Source organism: Pristiophorus japonicus, chromosome 13, assembly GCF_044704955.1.
Source record: "Pristiophorus japonicus isolate sPriJap1 chromosome 13, sPriJap1.hap1, whole genome shotgun sequence".
Classification (NCBI taxonomy): domain Eukaryota; kingdom Metazoa; phylum Chordata; class Chondrichthyes; family Pristiophoridae; genus Pristiophorus; species Pristiophorus japonicus.
This window is the reverse complement of record NC_091989.1, coordinates 19,491,988-19,507,822: the sequence shown is the minus strand read 5'-3', so window position 1 is coordinate 19,507,822 and position 15,835 is coordinate 19,491,988. Positions and strand designations below refer to the sequence as shown.

Sequence of the window (15,835 nt, the reverse complement as noted above, 5' to 3'; positions counted from 1 at the left end):
TCAGTGGGTCCCACACGAGATTGAGTAGTCTTGTCACCTGGTGTATCACAAGTCACATGTGAGCAAGAGGAGATGGTGGAGACAGGGACAGCAGTGGAGACTCCTCACCAGTGGGTGCAGAACGCTCCCAGCTCTGCTCAGTTGCATGCAGGCGCTGAGCCTAGGGAGCCATCCAGAAAGAGGAGGATCCTGGAGGTGCAGAAAGAAGTGCAGGAGACTTTGACAGGTTTTACAACCGCAATGTCTGCAAATGTGCAGAGAATGGAGGAGTCCATTTCCAACATGAGCACCACTGTGTCGCAGGTGATGGCGACTGTAGGTTCTTCCATGGATAGGATAGCTATCTGCTTGGGGCAGCTAATGCGCCACTCACATGAACACATGCTATCTATGAACAATAAATGGCAAGGCTTATAGACTTCCTCTCGAGGAGGGATGTCAATGTAGACTTGGGTCCTCATGGCCCCACTGCTGTGCAGCAATGTGCTCTCCAGCTCCTTGCTTGCAGGGAAGTGCGGGTGGCCCATGAGAGGAATGATGGGGAGAGAGGACATGGAAGTGGGGGCTCCTATCAAAGCGCTCACACTTCTCCCATGTTGCATCCCCCCTCAGTCAGAGCCCCACATGCTGCCTTGGATCGCGATGGCCGAGTCTGCCGCTGCATAGTCGCAGGAGGAACAGACTTTGGCAGGCTCATTTTAGGCTCCAAGACCCAGAGGACATCCGCTAAAAGTGTCCATGCAGTCGCAGCAGGGAAATAAGCAGGCTGCCTCTACCTCTGCTGTAACCACAGGGGTTGCACCTCATAGAAGCACATACAAGAGGAAGATGACACACAAATAGATGTATAAGGGAAATTCTTGGGTGTTTTAATAACTGTTTGTTAATCTTCTGTTACTCTAATGACACATTTCGCCAATTAGGGAGTTAGAGTGAATGTTGAGACATAACGTTACCTCCAGCAATGGTGGTCAGTGTGAAAGGAATGGCTTGGCCATTGTAGGGTGCTTTATGGTGTTGCTGTGGGGTGGTGGAAACTGGCACAGCATATGGCAGCCATATGGATGTAATGTCTGAAGGTAAGTAAATCTGGCCATGATGAGGTCATCCATGGCCTCCTGGGCAGCAATGTGCTCCGTGCTGCTGGCATCTGGACCACAGGTTCCTCCTCCTCCTCAACTTCTAGCTGATGCTCCTTCTCCTGCTCCTCTGAAGAGGCTATGCGCTCAGAATCTTGCTCATCATGCAGGGCTATTCCTGACTGCTGCGCTATATTGTGCAGAGCGTTGCAGACGATGATTCTGGAGACCCTGGCTGGTGCGTACTGAAGGGTTCCTCCAGATCTGTCAAGGCATCTGAAGTGCCTTTTCAGAATGCCTATTGCTGTATGACACATCTGGTTGGCATGTGGCTTCATTATGTCTCTCCTTGGCCTTAGTATTCAGGAGCCAATGTAGGTCAATGAGCACAGGGGCAATGGGTGAATGGGACTTGATGTGAGTTAGGATACGGACAGCAGAGTTTTGGATGAGTTCAAGAGAATGGGTAACCAGCTGCTGACAGTGTGCAAAAGTGGCCCAGGTTCGCTTTCACTCAAACTCGTTTCTGGCTTCCCTTTCCACTCCCTCACTAATGTCCAAATCAAGATGTAGAAAATCACTGTAATATATACCCCACAACATCATGCTGCTAACTTGAAGTAGCAATCTCGAACCAGTGCTCTAAGTGTGTTTTTTAATAAATAAAACATAAGTCCCAGTCTTTTATATTGTTAATCCATCCTGCAGACAACCACATTAGCAAGTGGCTGCTTAACTCATCTTCACTTGTTAAACTAAACTTAAATCTCTGTCAACTCTTGGGCAGAAGCTTTACTCACTGTCGGAGATCAGCTTGCAATACAGCAGAACTCGATGGAAGCTGAAAGGATAACAAAGATGTTCTGAAAACATACCTACATCTTCACATTGATGTCTGGCAGTGGATGCTCTGAAAAGACCCCCTTGCTTTTGCCACCTTCACAGAGGAACCATGGAGAAGTAGATATTTGAAATTCTGGGACACCTCAAATGTAAGCGCTTACTACTGTTGCCGTGAGGATTTCAGTGGAGCATAATGGTCGGTTAGTGCCATTTTCATACTATAAAATTCTAAAGTGGGAAAAGTGGTGTAATAAAAGGTTTAGTTGCTCTAGACTGGAGTTGTTTTCAGAGAGAGTATTTGAGATGTTACAGGTCTGTCGCTGCTGTGGATTGTGGTGGTGGGAGCAATTTGAGATGTTAAATTAGTATCAGACAAGAAACAAATTGGCATGACATCAAAGTGTTTTGGTTTAACTCTGATTTTTTTTTTCCTGTTTTACCAAAATGCTAAATATCTCTAATGATGAAATACTGTTTACCATGCAGAATACTTATCCTTAATATTAGTTCCCTCTGATGGGATTTAGTATTTATGATTTCAGACTATCACTACGACAACCATGTCTGTCACTCACAAAACAGCCGACAAATCCATTGCATTAAGACCTCCACACCTACCTCTAGTTCCATATGAATACAGCAGGCTAGACCCGCGCTGGCGACAGCTTCTAATGCATCTCTGCTGAGCCCAAAATAATGTCCATTGTACTTTACTGTCTCAATAAATTTCCCCTGCACAAAAGGACAAAAAGGTTCAAATGGAGATGGCGGCCAACATCTCAATGCATTATATCAGCACATGAAATGGCAATGAGTAACAAGAGTTTTACAGTGCAAAAACAAATCTGGGAGTAGTTAGGGTGCAATATATTTCTTAATCTGCCGAATACGGTTGTTTGATTTTGTTCTCTCTTAAAAGATGAGGTTGAAAACCTTTTACTTTCTCCTGGCTCACACCGTCTATTTTGGAGTTTGGAACACCTTTGAAAAACTGAAATGTTCACACCACAGATACGACTAGGTAAAACTTTTGATGTATTTTTATGCTTCAAAACAGGAACAAGCTGCCACACCGTGGATGTCTGTGGCCTGACCATCGAAGTGAGGGTAAACTGGACTCTAAAGGTCTCCCTCAATAAATCATCTTCAGAAAATAGATACATCAGTCAATTTAAACAGCAAGTCACCACCAAACATTTTCCTTGTTTCACATCCATTTTTAGGAGCAAATATTTTTATACTAGGGAACAGTTTTGAGGTGCCCCATTATAGAAAGTCATGAGAGTGGACAGTGTAGATTCATCAGGAAGATACTAGGGATGAGAAATTATATTTATGAGGAGAGACTTGAAATAATGAGACTATTTCCACTAAGCAGAGAAGGCTAAAGGGGATTTACTCAAGGTTTTTTTAAATTATGGAGGGATTTTGATAGGGAAATACTAAATCTCTATGTTCACGACAAGGGTTCACAATTTAAAATTGCCCCAAAGAGACTGAGGAGAGAAGTTAGGAGAAGTTTCTTTACATAGAGAGTCATAGGTCACAGATCAGCTATGATCTCATTGAATGGCGGAATAGGCTTGAGCGGCTAAATGACTCCTGTTCCTATGTTGTCAGAGAATGGAATGCTTTGCCATGGACAGTAGTCGAGGCAGAGACCATTGCATCTTTTAAGGGAGACGGGGAGTAAACATTTGAAGCGGGGCAGAGGAAGTGCTATGGGGAAAGTGCCAAGCTCTAGCTGGCACAGACATACTGGGCCAAGTGATCTCCTTGTGTGCTGTAAGCTAACGGAAGCGCTAATCTGCAACAGAAAAATGCTCTGATAGGGTCCCCTTGATCACATGACCTGATTGTTGATTGGTCCCCTTGGAGGATAAGACACACCTAGCAGTTTCTCCAGAATGTATAATTAGATCCTCCCTGCCTATGTAATGTGACTTTGCAAAGTATAATTCGAGCCATTCTGACTGCCGGCGCCAGACAGGAGAGCTCACTTAGAACAGACAGGGCTTACTCGTACGGGTTATGATCTTCTTCCACCCCCAAACAAGTTCCTGCTCTCACTCCCCACCGCTCAAGTGCCTGACCTTTCTCACCCCACCAGCCCACGTTTCTGACCTTCTCCATCCCAAGTTTCTGACCTCCACCTCCCCTCCCTTTCTGACCTTCTCCCACCCCAAGTTTCCGGCCATCTCTCCCTGCCCAAATGTGTGACCTTGCCCCTCGGCCAGCCCCCACCCCCACCGCCAGCCCGCGCGCCCCCCCCCCCAACCCCCCAAGTTCTTGGCTTGCTCCCCCTGCCCAAGTTCCACTGCCACGGAATTATGACATTCTCACCCCAACAAGTTCTTGACCTTCCCACCCCCCCGACCTCCCCCACCATAGTTGGGGCATTGTGTGTGAGTCACAGATTGTTAACAGATTGGGTAGGGGGCAGATAATCACAACAATATTCTAGGCAAAAGTCCTGAAGATAATCCAAAAGGCCTATAAGCAGCTCCAGCTCTATGCTCGAGCAGCAGTGAGCTCCACGTGGTTCGGCCCCTCTTCCGTTGTGCATGCGCAGCCGGATTGAGTACGCATGCGCAAAAAGGGGACGGAGTCCAAGGCGTGCATGTGCAGAAGAACACAAAAACGTTGTTGCAAATAATCACTTCGTAAGCTAATATGGTTTTAGACAGCCAACTGGCTTGAACAAGTAGTGAGCTACACCATGTGAGAAAACCAAATTATGATCAGTTGTGAAACAAGCCTTAAAATTATGCTGTGTGGATATTAGCATACCACATGCTTGAACTGCTTGTGGTTTACTATTTATACAGATTGATGTTTACTTTAAAGTAGGGGACCAAAGAATTGCATACAAATGTGTTAAACGTTCGTACACTAATACTCGCACAGGAACATTTTGAGATTGAAAGCCAGTAACAAAAGCTGCATCTGCAATTGTATCATTCTGACTAAGTGTGTGTTAATGGAGGTCCTTTGTACATTGGCTGCAATAACTTCTGCAAAACAATTCCCATTGAATGGGGCCTTCAGCACTCATTATTTAAGGACACAACTATTTGTACTAATAAAATGGCCGCCGTATCTCTGATTGGCTCTCCAATATCACATGACCTATTGCTGATTGGTCCTCTTGGAAGATAAGCCACACCCTGAAGTTTCTCTGGAATGTGTAAATGGAACCGTCCAGCCCGAGTTCTCACTGACTTTGCAAATTTTAATTTGATCCATTCTGATTTCTAAATCCATAGAGGATAGATCTCGAACAACCCAGCAAAAGCCTCCCAAGCTCCAGCCAAAGCCCCTTACCCCAGCACAAGAGCATCCCTCCCTCAGCCAAAGTCCCTTACCCAAGAGCAAGTGCTGACTCCCCCAGCCGAAGTTCCTTACCCCCAACGCAGGTGCATGACCTACCCCGCCCCCCCCATAGATGGGCATTGTGTGCAGATTGTTAACAGGCTTATTAGGTATGAAGTGAATAGTGACAGTGTTATGACTTCTGGATTTCATCCGATCCAACGATGTCCCTTGTAACACATGCACCGAGCTTTCCGAGAAATTGTGTGTGTGTAAAGGGAGTTGGAAGAACGTGATCAGTCTGCCGAGTTCCCTCTCTCCCCTCTCTCCCCACCCATATCACTCCCCGCCCCACCGCCCCTCCAACCAGGCTCTCTCTCATCTCCCCCGACCCCTCCGCCCCACCCTCAACCAGGCTCTCTCTCTCTCTCTCTCTCCCCCCTCACCCAGGCTTTCTCTCCTCCCCGCTCCCAGGCTCTCTCTCTCTCCCCCCACCTCCCCAGGCTCTTTCTTTCTCTCTCTCTCCCCTCCCCCCGCCAGGCTCTTTCTCTCCCCTCCCCACCCTCCAGTCTCTCTCTCCTCCCCCCCTGTCCCCCCCAACACCACACCCTACCAGGCACTCTCTCTCTCTCTCTCTTCACCCCCCCCCAAACTCTATATCTTTCCACGCCCCCGCCTCTCACCGTCTCTCTTCCCCCCCACCGCCGCCCCTCTACCCCCGCCGAGAGCGGAGGGCTCAGGGCTCAGCAGGGGGGCTCAGGACTCGACGGCTCAGCGGGGGGCTCAGGATTCGACGGCTCAAAGGGGGGATCAGGGCTCAAAGGGGGGGATCAGGGCTCGGCGGCTCAGAGGGGGGGCTCAGGGCTCAGCGACTCAGGAGGGGTCTCAGGGCCTCAGCGGGGGGCTCAGAGCTCGGCAATGGGCTCAGGGGCTCAGGGGCTCAGCGGGGGCCTCAGGGCTCAGCAGCTTACAGCTCGGCGAGAGGCTCAGCGGCTTGCAACTCAATCGGGCAACGAAGTCAGGATCAATGTGGGGCCCAATTGTGGGGCCCAACTTCCGGTTTCAGGTGGGGGAGGGGCGCGGAGTCCAGAAGACGCAGAAGGACGAGAAAATTGTTAGTACAAATAATCACTTCGAAATGATTTACTGACAAGCCTAGTTATATAAAGGCTAGTGAATTTCACTGACAAATCTGGTTACTTAATGCTAATATTTGGCTCAATGGGCAAATGCGTTATATGGCGTGGTACTGTCCCATACACAACAACTTGTGTTTATATAACAGTTTTAATGTAGTGAAATGTCCCAGGACACTTCACAGGTGTATTATAAAATGAACAATTTGACACCGAGGCACATAAGGAGAAATTAGGGCAGGTGACCAAAAGCTGGGTCGAAGAGGTAGGCTTTAAGGAGCGTCTTAAAGGAGGAAAGATAGGTAAAGAGGTTTAGGCTGGGAATTCCAGAGCTTAAGGCCTAGGCAACAGAAGGCACAGCCACCAATGGTTGAGCAGTTATAATCAGGGATGCTCAAGAGGGCAGAATTAGTGGAGTGCAGGTATCTCGGTGGGGGGGACGGGGGTGGGGGGGCTGGAGGAGATTACAGAGATAGGGAGTGGGGAGGCAATGGAGGGATTTGGAAACAAGGGAGTTGCTTAACTGCGAGCCAATGTAGGTCAGCGAGCACAGGGGTGATGGGTGAACCGGACTTGGTGCAAGTTAGGACACAGGCAGTCGAGTTTTAGATGAGCGTAAGTTTACATAGGATAGAACGTTGGAGGCCAACGAGGAGTGTGTTGGAATAGTCAAGTCTAGAGGTAACAAAGGCATGGATGAGTGTTTCAGCACTGGATGAGCTGAGGCAAGGGCAGAGACGGGCAATGTTACGGAGGTGGAAATAGGCCGTCTTAGTTATGCTGCGGATATGTAGTTGGATGCTCATTTCAGGGTCAAATATGACACCAAGTTTGCAAACAGTGTGGTTCAGCCTCCGTCAGATGTTCAAGAGAGGAATGGAGACTGTGGCTAAGGAATGGAGTCTGTGGCTAGGGAACGGAGTTTGTGGTGGAGACTGAAAACAATGGCTTCGGTCGTCCCAGTATTTAATTGGAGAAAATTTCTGCTCATCCAGAACTGGATGTCAGACAAGCAGTCTGACAATTTAGAGGGGTCGAGAGAAGTGGTGGTGTGGTAGAGCTGGGTGTTGTCAGCATACATGTGGAAACTGACGCTGTGTATTCGAATGATGTCACCAAGGGCCAGAATGAAGATGAGAAATAGGAGGGGCAAAAGATAGATCCTTGGGGGGCACCAGAGGTAACGATGTGGGAGCAGGAAGAGAAGTCAGCAGAACCCCCAGGTCAATCCCTAGTCCAAGTTCAATTAGCTGCTTTAAACCTGTACGGCAGTGAGGCCACTGACACCATCCTCAGTATTGCTGGGCTGAAGAGGAAAAATCAGCAGGAGCTTCCAATCCTGATCACTATCCTAAGTTTCCCCTTCCCATCCACCCCACCCTCCCCCCGCAGCCCCCAACCCAATTCCTGGAAAGTGTATGTGCCTAGATGCTGGGGAAAGATATGATTCAACTTTCGGATGAGACCGTCTTTCAGATGAAACGTTAAACCAAGTCGTTAAACCAACCAGCCCCGTCTGTTCTCTCAGGTGGACATAAAAGATCCCATGGCACTATTTTGAAGATGAGCAGGGGATAATCTGGTCATTATCACATTGCTGTTTGTGGGAGCTTGCTGTGCGCAAATTGGCTGCCGCGTTTCCTACATTACAACAGTGACTACACTCCAAAAGTACTTCACCGGCTGTAAAGTGCTTTGAGACGTCCGGTGGTCGGGAAAGGCGCGATATAAGTGCAAGTCTTTCTTTTAACTCTGCTGTGATGCTTCCCAAGGTCAATAAACTGCTGACAGTCACTGCCTAGACTCAGATGCGAGGATTGGGCTCGCCAGTGAGCTTTTGGAGGGCTTTGAGTTCCCATAAGTCGCCAGCAGTAGACTAACATGAGTCATCGCCTTCAGGAGAGAAGAAAATTGGAAAACACTGATGATTAAAGTGAACAAGTGTATAATAAAGAGAATCACACAGCTTGACAGATGGAATACAGACTGCAGAGCACTTGGAGTTCATCAGTAACTGTCCCTTCAGTGTGGTGAAATAAATGCTGTATCCCTGTTTTCATAGTGATTTACCCTCTATTTAATTATTTCGTTCTTCATCAGATTTTCCATTAAGTTTTGAAGTACAGGATTTTCAGGTTTGGATCAGAATTTTGCTCAGATGCTAATTTTAATCAGGCAATGCGAGGGGGCAACGTTGCAGTGCCAAGAGTTAGGTGAACAATTCTCCTATCTCACTAAGCTGCAAACCAAGCTATATCTTAATGAGGAAGGATAAAGGGGATGTCAGGTGCTCTCCCATGGTGAGAGAGCCCGAGTTACTGGGGCAGGTTATGTAGGCAGGAGGAGGAGGTGACGGGTTGAGTTTCATAGAAACATAGAAAATAGGTGCAAGAACAGGCCATTCAGCCCTTCATAGAAACATAGAAAATAGGTGCAGGAGCAGGGCATTCGGCCCTTCGAGCTGCACTGCTATTTAATATGATCATGGCTGATCATTCAACCTCAGGACCCCACCCCAGCCTTCTCTCCATACCCCCTGATCCCTTTAGCCGTAAGGGCCACATCTAACTCCCTTTTGAAAATGTCCAACGAACTGGACTCAACAACTTTCTGTGGCAGAGAAGTCCACAGGTTCACAACACTCTGGGTGAAAAAGTTTCTCCTCATCTCAGTCCTATATGGCTTACCCCTTATCCTTAGACTGTCCCCTGGTTCTGGACTTCCCCAACATTGGGAACATTCTTCCTGCATCTAACCTGTCCAGTCCCATCAGAATTTTATGAGTTTCTATGAGATCCCCTCTCATTCTTCTAAATTCAAGTGAGTATAAGCCTAGCCGATCCAGTCTTTCCTCATATGTCAGTCCTGCCATCCTGGGAATCAGTTTGGTGAACCTTTGCTGCACTCCCTCAATAGCAAACACGTCCTTCCTCAGATTAGGAGACCAAAACTGCACGCAATACTCAAGGTGTGGTCTCACAAAGGCCCTGTACAACTGCAGCAAGACCTCCCTGCTCCTATAGTCAAATCCCCAAGCTATGAAGGCCAACATGCCATTTTACTTTCTTAACTGTCTGTTGTATCTGCATGCCTACCTTCAATGACTGATGTACCATGACACCCAGGTCTCGTTGCACCTCCCCTTTTACTAATCTGTCACCATTCAGATAATAATCTGCCTTCCGGTTTTTGCCACCAAAGTGGATAACCTCATGTTTATCCACATTATACTGCATCTATCATGCATTTGCCCATTCACCTAACCTGTCCAAGTCCCCCTGCAGCCTCTTAGCATCCTCCTCGCAGCTCGCACTGCCACCCAGCTTAGTGTCATCTGCAAACTTGGAGATATTACATTCAATTCCTTCGTCTAAATCATTAATGTATATTGTAAATAGCTGGGGTCCCAGCACTGAACCCTGCGGCACCCCACGAATCACTGCCTGCCATTCTGAAAAGGACCCGTTTATTCCCACTCTTTGCTTCCTGTCTGCCAACCATTTCTCTATCCACGTCAATACATTACCCCCAATACCATGTGCCTTAATTTTGCACACTAATCTCTTGTGTGGGACCTTGTCAAAAGCCTTTCGAAAGTCCAAATACACCACATCCACTGGTTCTCCCTTATCCACTCTACTAGTTACATCCTCAAAAAACTCTAGAAGATTTGTCAAACATGATTTCCCTTTCATAAATCCATGCTGACTTGGACCAATCCTGTCACTGCTTTCCAAATGCGCTGCTATTACATCTTTAATAATTGACTCCAACATTTTCCCCACCACCGATGTCAGGCTAACCGGTCTATAATTCCATTTTCTCTCTCCCTCCTTTTTTAAAAAGTGGGGTTACATTAGCTACCCTCCAATCCATTGGAACTGATCCAGAGTCCATGGAATGTTGGAAAATGACCACCAATGCATCTACTATTTCTAGGGTCACTTCCTTAAGTACTCTGGGATGCAGACTATCAGGCCCTGGGGATTTATCGGCCTTCAGTCCCTTCAATTTCCCTAACACCATTTCCTGACTAATAAGGATTTCCCTCAGTTCCCCCTTCTCGCTAGACGCTCGGTCCCCTCGTATTTTCGGGAGGTTATTCGTGTCTTCCTTAGTGAAGACAGAACCAAAGTATTTGTTCAATTGGTCTGCCATTTCCCTGTTCCCCATTATGAATTCACCTGATTCTGACTGCAAGGGACCTATATTAGTCTTCTCTAATCTTTTTCTCTTCACATATCTATAGAAGCTTTTGCAGTCAATTTTTATGTTTCCTGCAAGCTTACTCTCATACTCTACTTTCCCCCTCCTAATTGAACCCTTAGTCCTCCTCTGCTGAATTCTAAATTTCTCTCAGTCCTCAGATTTGCTGCTTTTTCTGGCCAATTTATATGCCTCTTCCTTGGATTTAACACTTTCCCTAATTTCCCTTGTTAGCCACGGTTGAGTCACCTTCCCTTTTTTATTTTTACGCCACACAGGGATGTACAATTGTTGTAGTTCATCCATGTGATCTTTAAATGTCTGCCATTGCCTATCCACAGTCAACCCTTTAAGTGTCATTCGCCAGTCTATCCTAGCTAATTCACGCCTCATTCCGTCGAAGTTTCTTTTCTTTTCAGGACTCTAGTTTCTGAATTAACAGTGTCACTTTCCATCTTAATGAAGAATTCTACCATATTATGGTCACTCTTCCCCAAGGGGCCTTGCACGACCAGATTGCTAATGAATCTTCTCTCGTTACACAAGACCCCGTCCAGAATGGCCTGCTCTCTAGTTGGTTCCTTGACATATTGGTCTAGAAAACCATCCCTTGTACACTCCAGGAACTCCTCCTCCACAGTACTGTTACCAGTTTGGTTAGCCCAATCAGTATGTACATTAAAGTCACCCATGATAACTGAAGAACCCTTATTGCACGCGTCCTTAATTTCCTGTTTGATGCCGTTCCCAACCTCCCTACTACTGTTTGGTGGTCTGTACACAACTCCCAATAACGTTTTCTGCCCTTTGGTGTTTCGCAGTTCTACCCATATAGATTCCACATCATCCACACTAGTGTCCTTCCTTACTATTGCGTTAATCTTCTCTTTAACCAGTAACGCTACCCCACCTCCTTTTCCTTCTTATCTATCCTTCCTGAATATTGAATACCCCCGGATGATTACCCTGGAGCCATGTCTCCGTAATCCCAATTACATCATATCCGTTAACAGCTATCTGCGCAGTTAATTCATCCACCTTATTACGAGCCTTCGAGCCTGCACCACCATTCAATATGATCATGGCTGATCATGCAACTTCAGTACCCCACTCCTGCCTTCACTCCATACCCCCTGATCCCTTTAGCCGTAAGGGTCACATCTAATCTCTTTTGAATATATCCAACGAACTGGACTCAACAACTTGCTGTGGTAGAGAATTCCATAGGTTCACAATTCTCTGGGTGAAAAGATTTCTCCTCATCTCGGTCCTAAATGGCTTACCCCTTATCCTTAGACTGTGACCCCTGGTTCTGGACTTCTCCAACATTGGGAACATTCTTCCTGCATCTAACCTGTCCAATCCTGTCAGAATTTTAAACGTTTCTATGAGGTCACCTCTCATTCTTCTGAACTCCAGTGAATACAAGCCCAGTTGATCCAGTCTTTCTTGATAGGTCAGTCCTGCCATCCCGGGAATCAGTCTGGTGAACCTTCGCTGCACTCCCTCAATAGCAAGAATGTCCTTCCTCAGATTAGGAGACCAAAACTGCACACAATACTCAAGGTGTGGTCTCACCAAGGCCCTGTACAACTGCAGTAAGACCTCCCTGCTCCGATACTCAAATCCTCTCGCTATGACTTTTAACTCCATGACTTGCATTTTTTGGACCCGATGGGCTGACTTCCAGGTGTAGAACCTGATTAAAACAGCCTTGGCTTCCAGTCGGGCGGGGAGCACTCTGGACTAGGTAGTTGGGGGCGTTCTGATCCCTGACCCTGGGGGTCTTTGTATTGGGGGGTGGGGGAGCTTGGAAGGCTGGAGAGAAACCCTCCTGCTCCTCCTAGCCCAAAGCGGTGCCGTAAAGGCACTTACTTTTTCCCTGAAGCTGTCTTTGACTTGCTTCAGCAGCCGGGTTTCCCCGAGGCCTGGGAAACCCAGTTGTCCACTGAAAACCCACAAAGCAAGTTAAATCAGAGGCTGCTAGGCTCATTAACACATTTAAAATGCCAGCCTGCCTCCTGGGAGCGGGTTTGCTGCCCGCCCCTTGTCCTGCCTCCGCAAAACCCGGAAGTCAGGGATTTGGAACCAGCTTCCCGACGTGCTTTGAATTCTTCCCAATTTAATTCCCCACCCGCAGCCAATCCCACATGCTCACCCATGTTAAAATTTCCCAAGTCTAGAGGTAGCAAAGGCACGGATGAGGGTTTTAGCAGCAGAAGAGCTGAGGCAGGGGCGGTGGCGGGCGATGTTACGGAGGTGGAAAAAGGCGGTTTTAGTTATGCGTGGATATCTGGCTGGAAACTCATTTCAGGGTCAAATATGATGCCTAGGTTGCAAACAATCTGGTTCAGCCTCAGATAGATGCTAGGTAGAGGGATGGAGTCAGTGGTTAGCGAAGACAGTTTGTGGCGGAGACGAAAGGTAATGGCTTCCGTCTTCCCAATATTTCTTGGAGAAAATTTCTGCTCATCCAGTACTGGATGTCGGACAAGCAGTCTGACAATTTAGATACCAAGCAGGGATCAAGAGAAGTGGTGGAGAGATAGAGCTGGGTGTCGTCAGCATACATGTGGAAACTGACTCCGTGTTTTCGGATGATATCGCCAAGGTGCAGCACATAGATGAGAAATAAGAGGAGGCCAAGGATAGATCCTTGGGGGACACGAGAGGTAACAATGGGGGAGTGGGAAGAGAAGCCATTTGCGGGAGATTTTCTGGCTACGATTAGATAGACAAGAATGGAATCAGGCAACTGCAGTCCCACCTAGCTGGACGATGGGGGAGAGGAATTGGAGGAGGATGGATCGATCAACTGTGTCAAAGACTGCAGACAGGTCTAGAAGAACGAGGAGGGATAGTTTACCTTTGTCACAGTCACAAAGGATGTCATTTGTGACTTTGATGAGAGCCGTTTCGGTACTGTGGCAGGGGCGAAAACCAGATTGAAAGGATTCAAACATTGAATTCATGGAAAGATGGTTACAGATTTGGGAGGTGACAACACATTCAAGTATTTTGGACAGGAAAGGGAGGTTGGAGATGGGGCGAAATCTAGCAAGCAAAGTGGGTCTCGGGTTGTTTTTTTGAGGACAGGGGTGATGACAGCAGATTTGAAGGAGAGTGGAACAGTACCTGAGGAGAGAGAAGCATTAACAATGTGGGCTAACATGAAAGCCAAAAAAGGAAGTTTAGTGGGAATAGGGTCAAGGGAGCAGGAAGTTGGTCTCATGGATAAGATGAGCTTGGAGAGATCAAGAGCGGAGATCAAAGAGAAACTAGAGAAAGATGTGAGGTTAGGTCTAGTGCAGGTGGGAGCTTCAGATGAAGTTTTGCCCTGTGCGCTGGTTGAAGGAAAAGAACTGGCAGCGGCAGCTGATTGGATGGATTCAATATTTGAGTTAAAGAAGTCCATGAGTTCCTCACATTTGTTGTTGGAGGTGAATGTGGTGGAGATAAGGAAGAGGGGTTTAAGGAGACAGTTAGCAGTAGAGAATAGTAGCCGGGGGTTATTTTTGCAATCCAGAATGATCCTTGAATAGTGAGCAGTTTTTGTAGACAAGAGTAGGACCCAATAATCTTTCATGTGCTCGAGCCAGATCTGGCAATGAATGGCTAAACCAGTTGTCGGCCACATCCGTTCAAGTCCCAATTTCATTCGGTTCGGTAGGTGAGCCAGTTTCTATGTTGATTCTAATTGTGTGACTTACCAGAGAGATGAAAATGTTCAATACCATGATAAATGAACTGTAATGTGTGTGGAATAACAAACATTTCTTCCTCCCACTGGATGTTAGTAGGAATGGTTAAGGGTGTGCAGTCAATCTCAGAGCTGATTACAGCTAATTCAAGCTACATTTGTTTATGCTGGCGTTGGGTATACTTCAGGAGACAAGAAACGTTCAATGAACTTCACTGGTTTACAGCCAGGTCTTGATAATATATATTGCACATATAGATGATGATGAGCTGCCTGTGCGTGAATTCTTTTAACGTGGGGTGGCTGTTGCACACCAGTTGGGAGATGCAACGAGATCTGGGTGTCCTGGTTCATCAGTCACTGAAAGTGGACATGCAGGCACAGCAGGCGGTGAAGAAGGCAAATGGTATGTTGGCCTTCATAGTTAGGGGATTTGAGTATAGGAGCAGTGAGGTCTTACTGCAGTTGTACAGGGCCTTAGTGAGGCCTCACCTGGAATATTGTGTACAGCTTTGGTCTCCTAATCTGAAGAAGGACGTTCTTGCTATTGAGGGAGTGCAGCGAAGGTTCACCAGACTGATTCCAGGGATGGCTGGACTGTCATATGAGGAGAGACTGGATCAACTGGGCCTTTATTCACTGGAGTTTAGAAGGATGAGAGGGGATCTCATAGAAACGTATAAGATTCTGACGGGACTGGACAGGTTAGATGCAGGAAGAATGTTCCCGATGTTGGAGAAGTCCCGAACCAGAGGACATAGTCTTAGGATAAGGGGTAGGCCATTTAGGACTGAGATGAGGAGAAACTTCTTCACTCAGAGAGTTGTTAACCTGTGGAATTCCCTGCCGCAGAGAGTTGTTGATGCCAGTTCATTGGATATATTCGAGGGAGTTAGATATGGCCCTTACGGCTAAGGGGATCAAGGGGTATGGAGAGAAAGCAGGAAAGGGAGACTGAGGGAATGATCAGCCATGATCTTATTGAATGGCTGTGCAGGCTCGAAGGGCCAAATGGCCTACTCCTGCACCTATTTTCTATGTTTCTATGTAAGTCTGCGCTCTTTGGACTTGACGAAGTGAAAATGAGGGCTGTACCAGGGAGAACAACCAGCGTGGGAGAGAGTAATCTTTTTAATAGGGACTGGGGCATCAAAGGTGGTGATGAGGGTGCGATTGAACAGATCAGTGGCTGCAGAAATGTCATTGTTAAAAGAGGGCCAAAGTTGGACAGTTTTGAATCAAAGACTGCAGAGGGGTTTGAAGAAGGATGATAAACGCTAAGACAGCACAGATGCAGTCAAAAAGGAAATAATTGGTGGCTTTGACCAAGGTAGTCACAGTGCTGTGTCAGGCTGAAGAGAGTTGAACAGCAAATGGTGGGAGGTGGACATAAGGCAATCAAACAGTTGTACTCAATGTTTTAAGTAGAAATAATAACGCGTATTTAGGCATACTTTAACAGAAACCCAGATCCAATTCCACTTTAATAAAAATTCTGGAAATGTTCCCAAAATGTTTTTTAAATATTATGAATTCATAGGACGAGATTTTGGTCGACT

General features: G+C 46.9%; 1 protein-coding gene across 2 annotated transcripts in view; it reads right to left on the bottom strand.

Annotated features, from left to right (window-relative positions):
- The window catches only part of lrguk (leucine-rich repeats and guanylate kinase domain containing), a 161,564-nt gene that overhangs the window by 73,227 nt on the left and 72,502 nt on the right, over positions 1-15,835 (bottom strand). For both annotated transcript variants that reach the window (XM_070897192.1, XM_070897193.1), the window contains one exon: positions 2,541-2,654. In XM_070897192.1, coding sequence (XP_070753293.1) covers positions 2,541-2,654 — 114 coding nt within the window. The remainder of the gene's footprint in view (positions 1-2,540; positions 2,655-15,835) is intronic.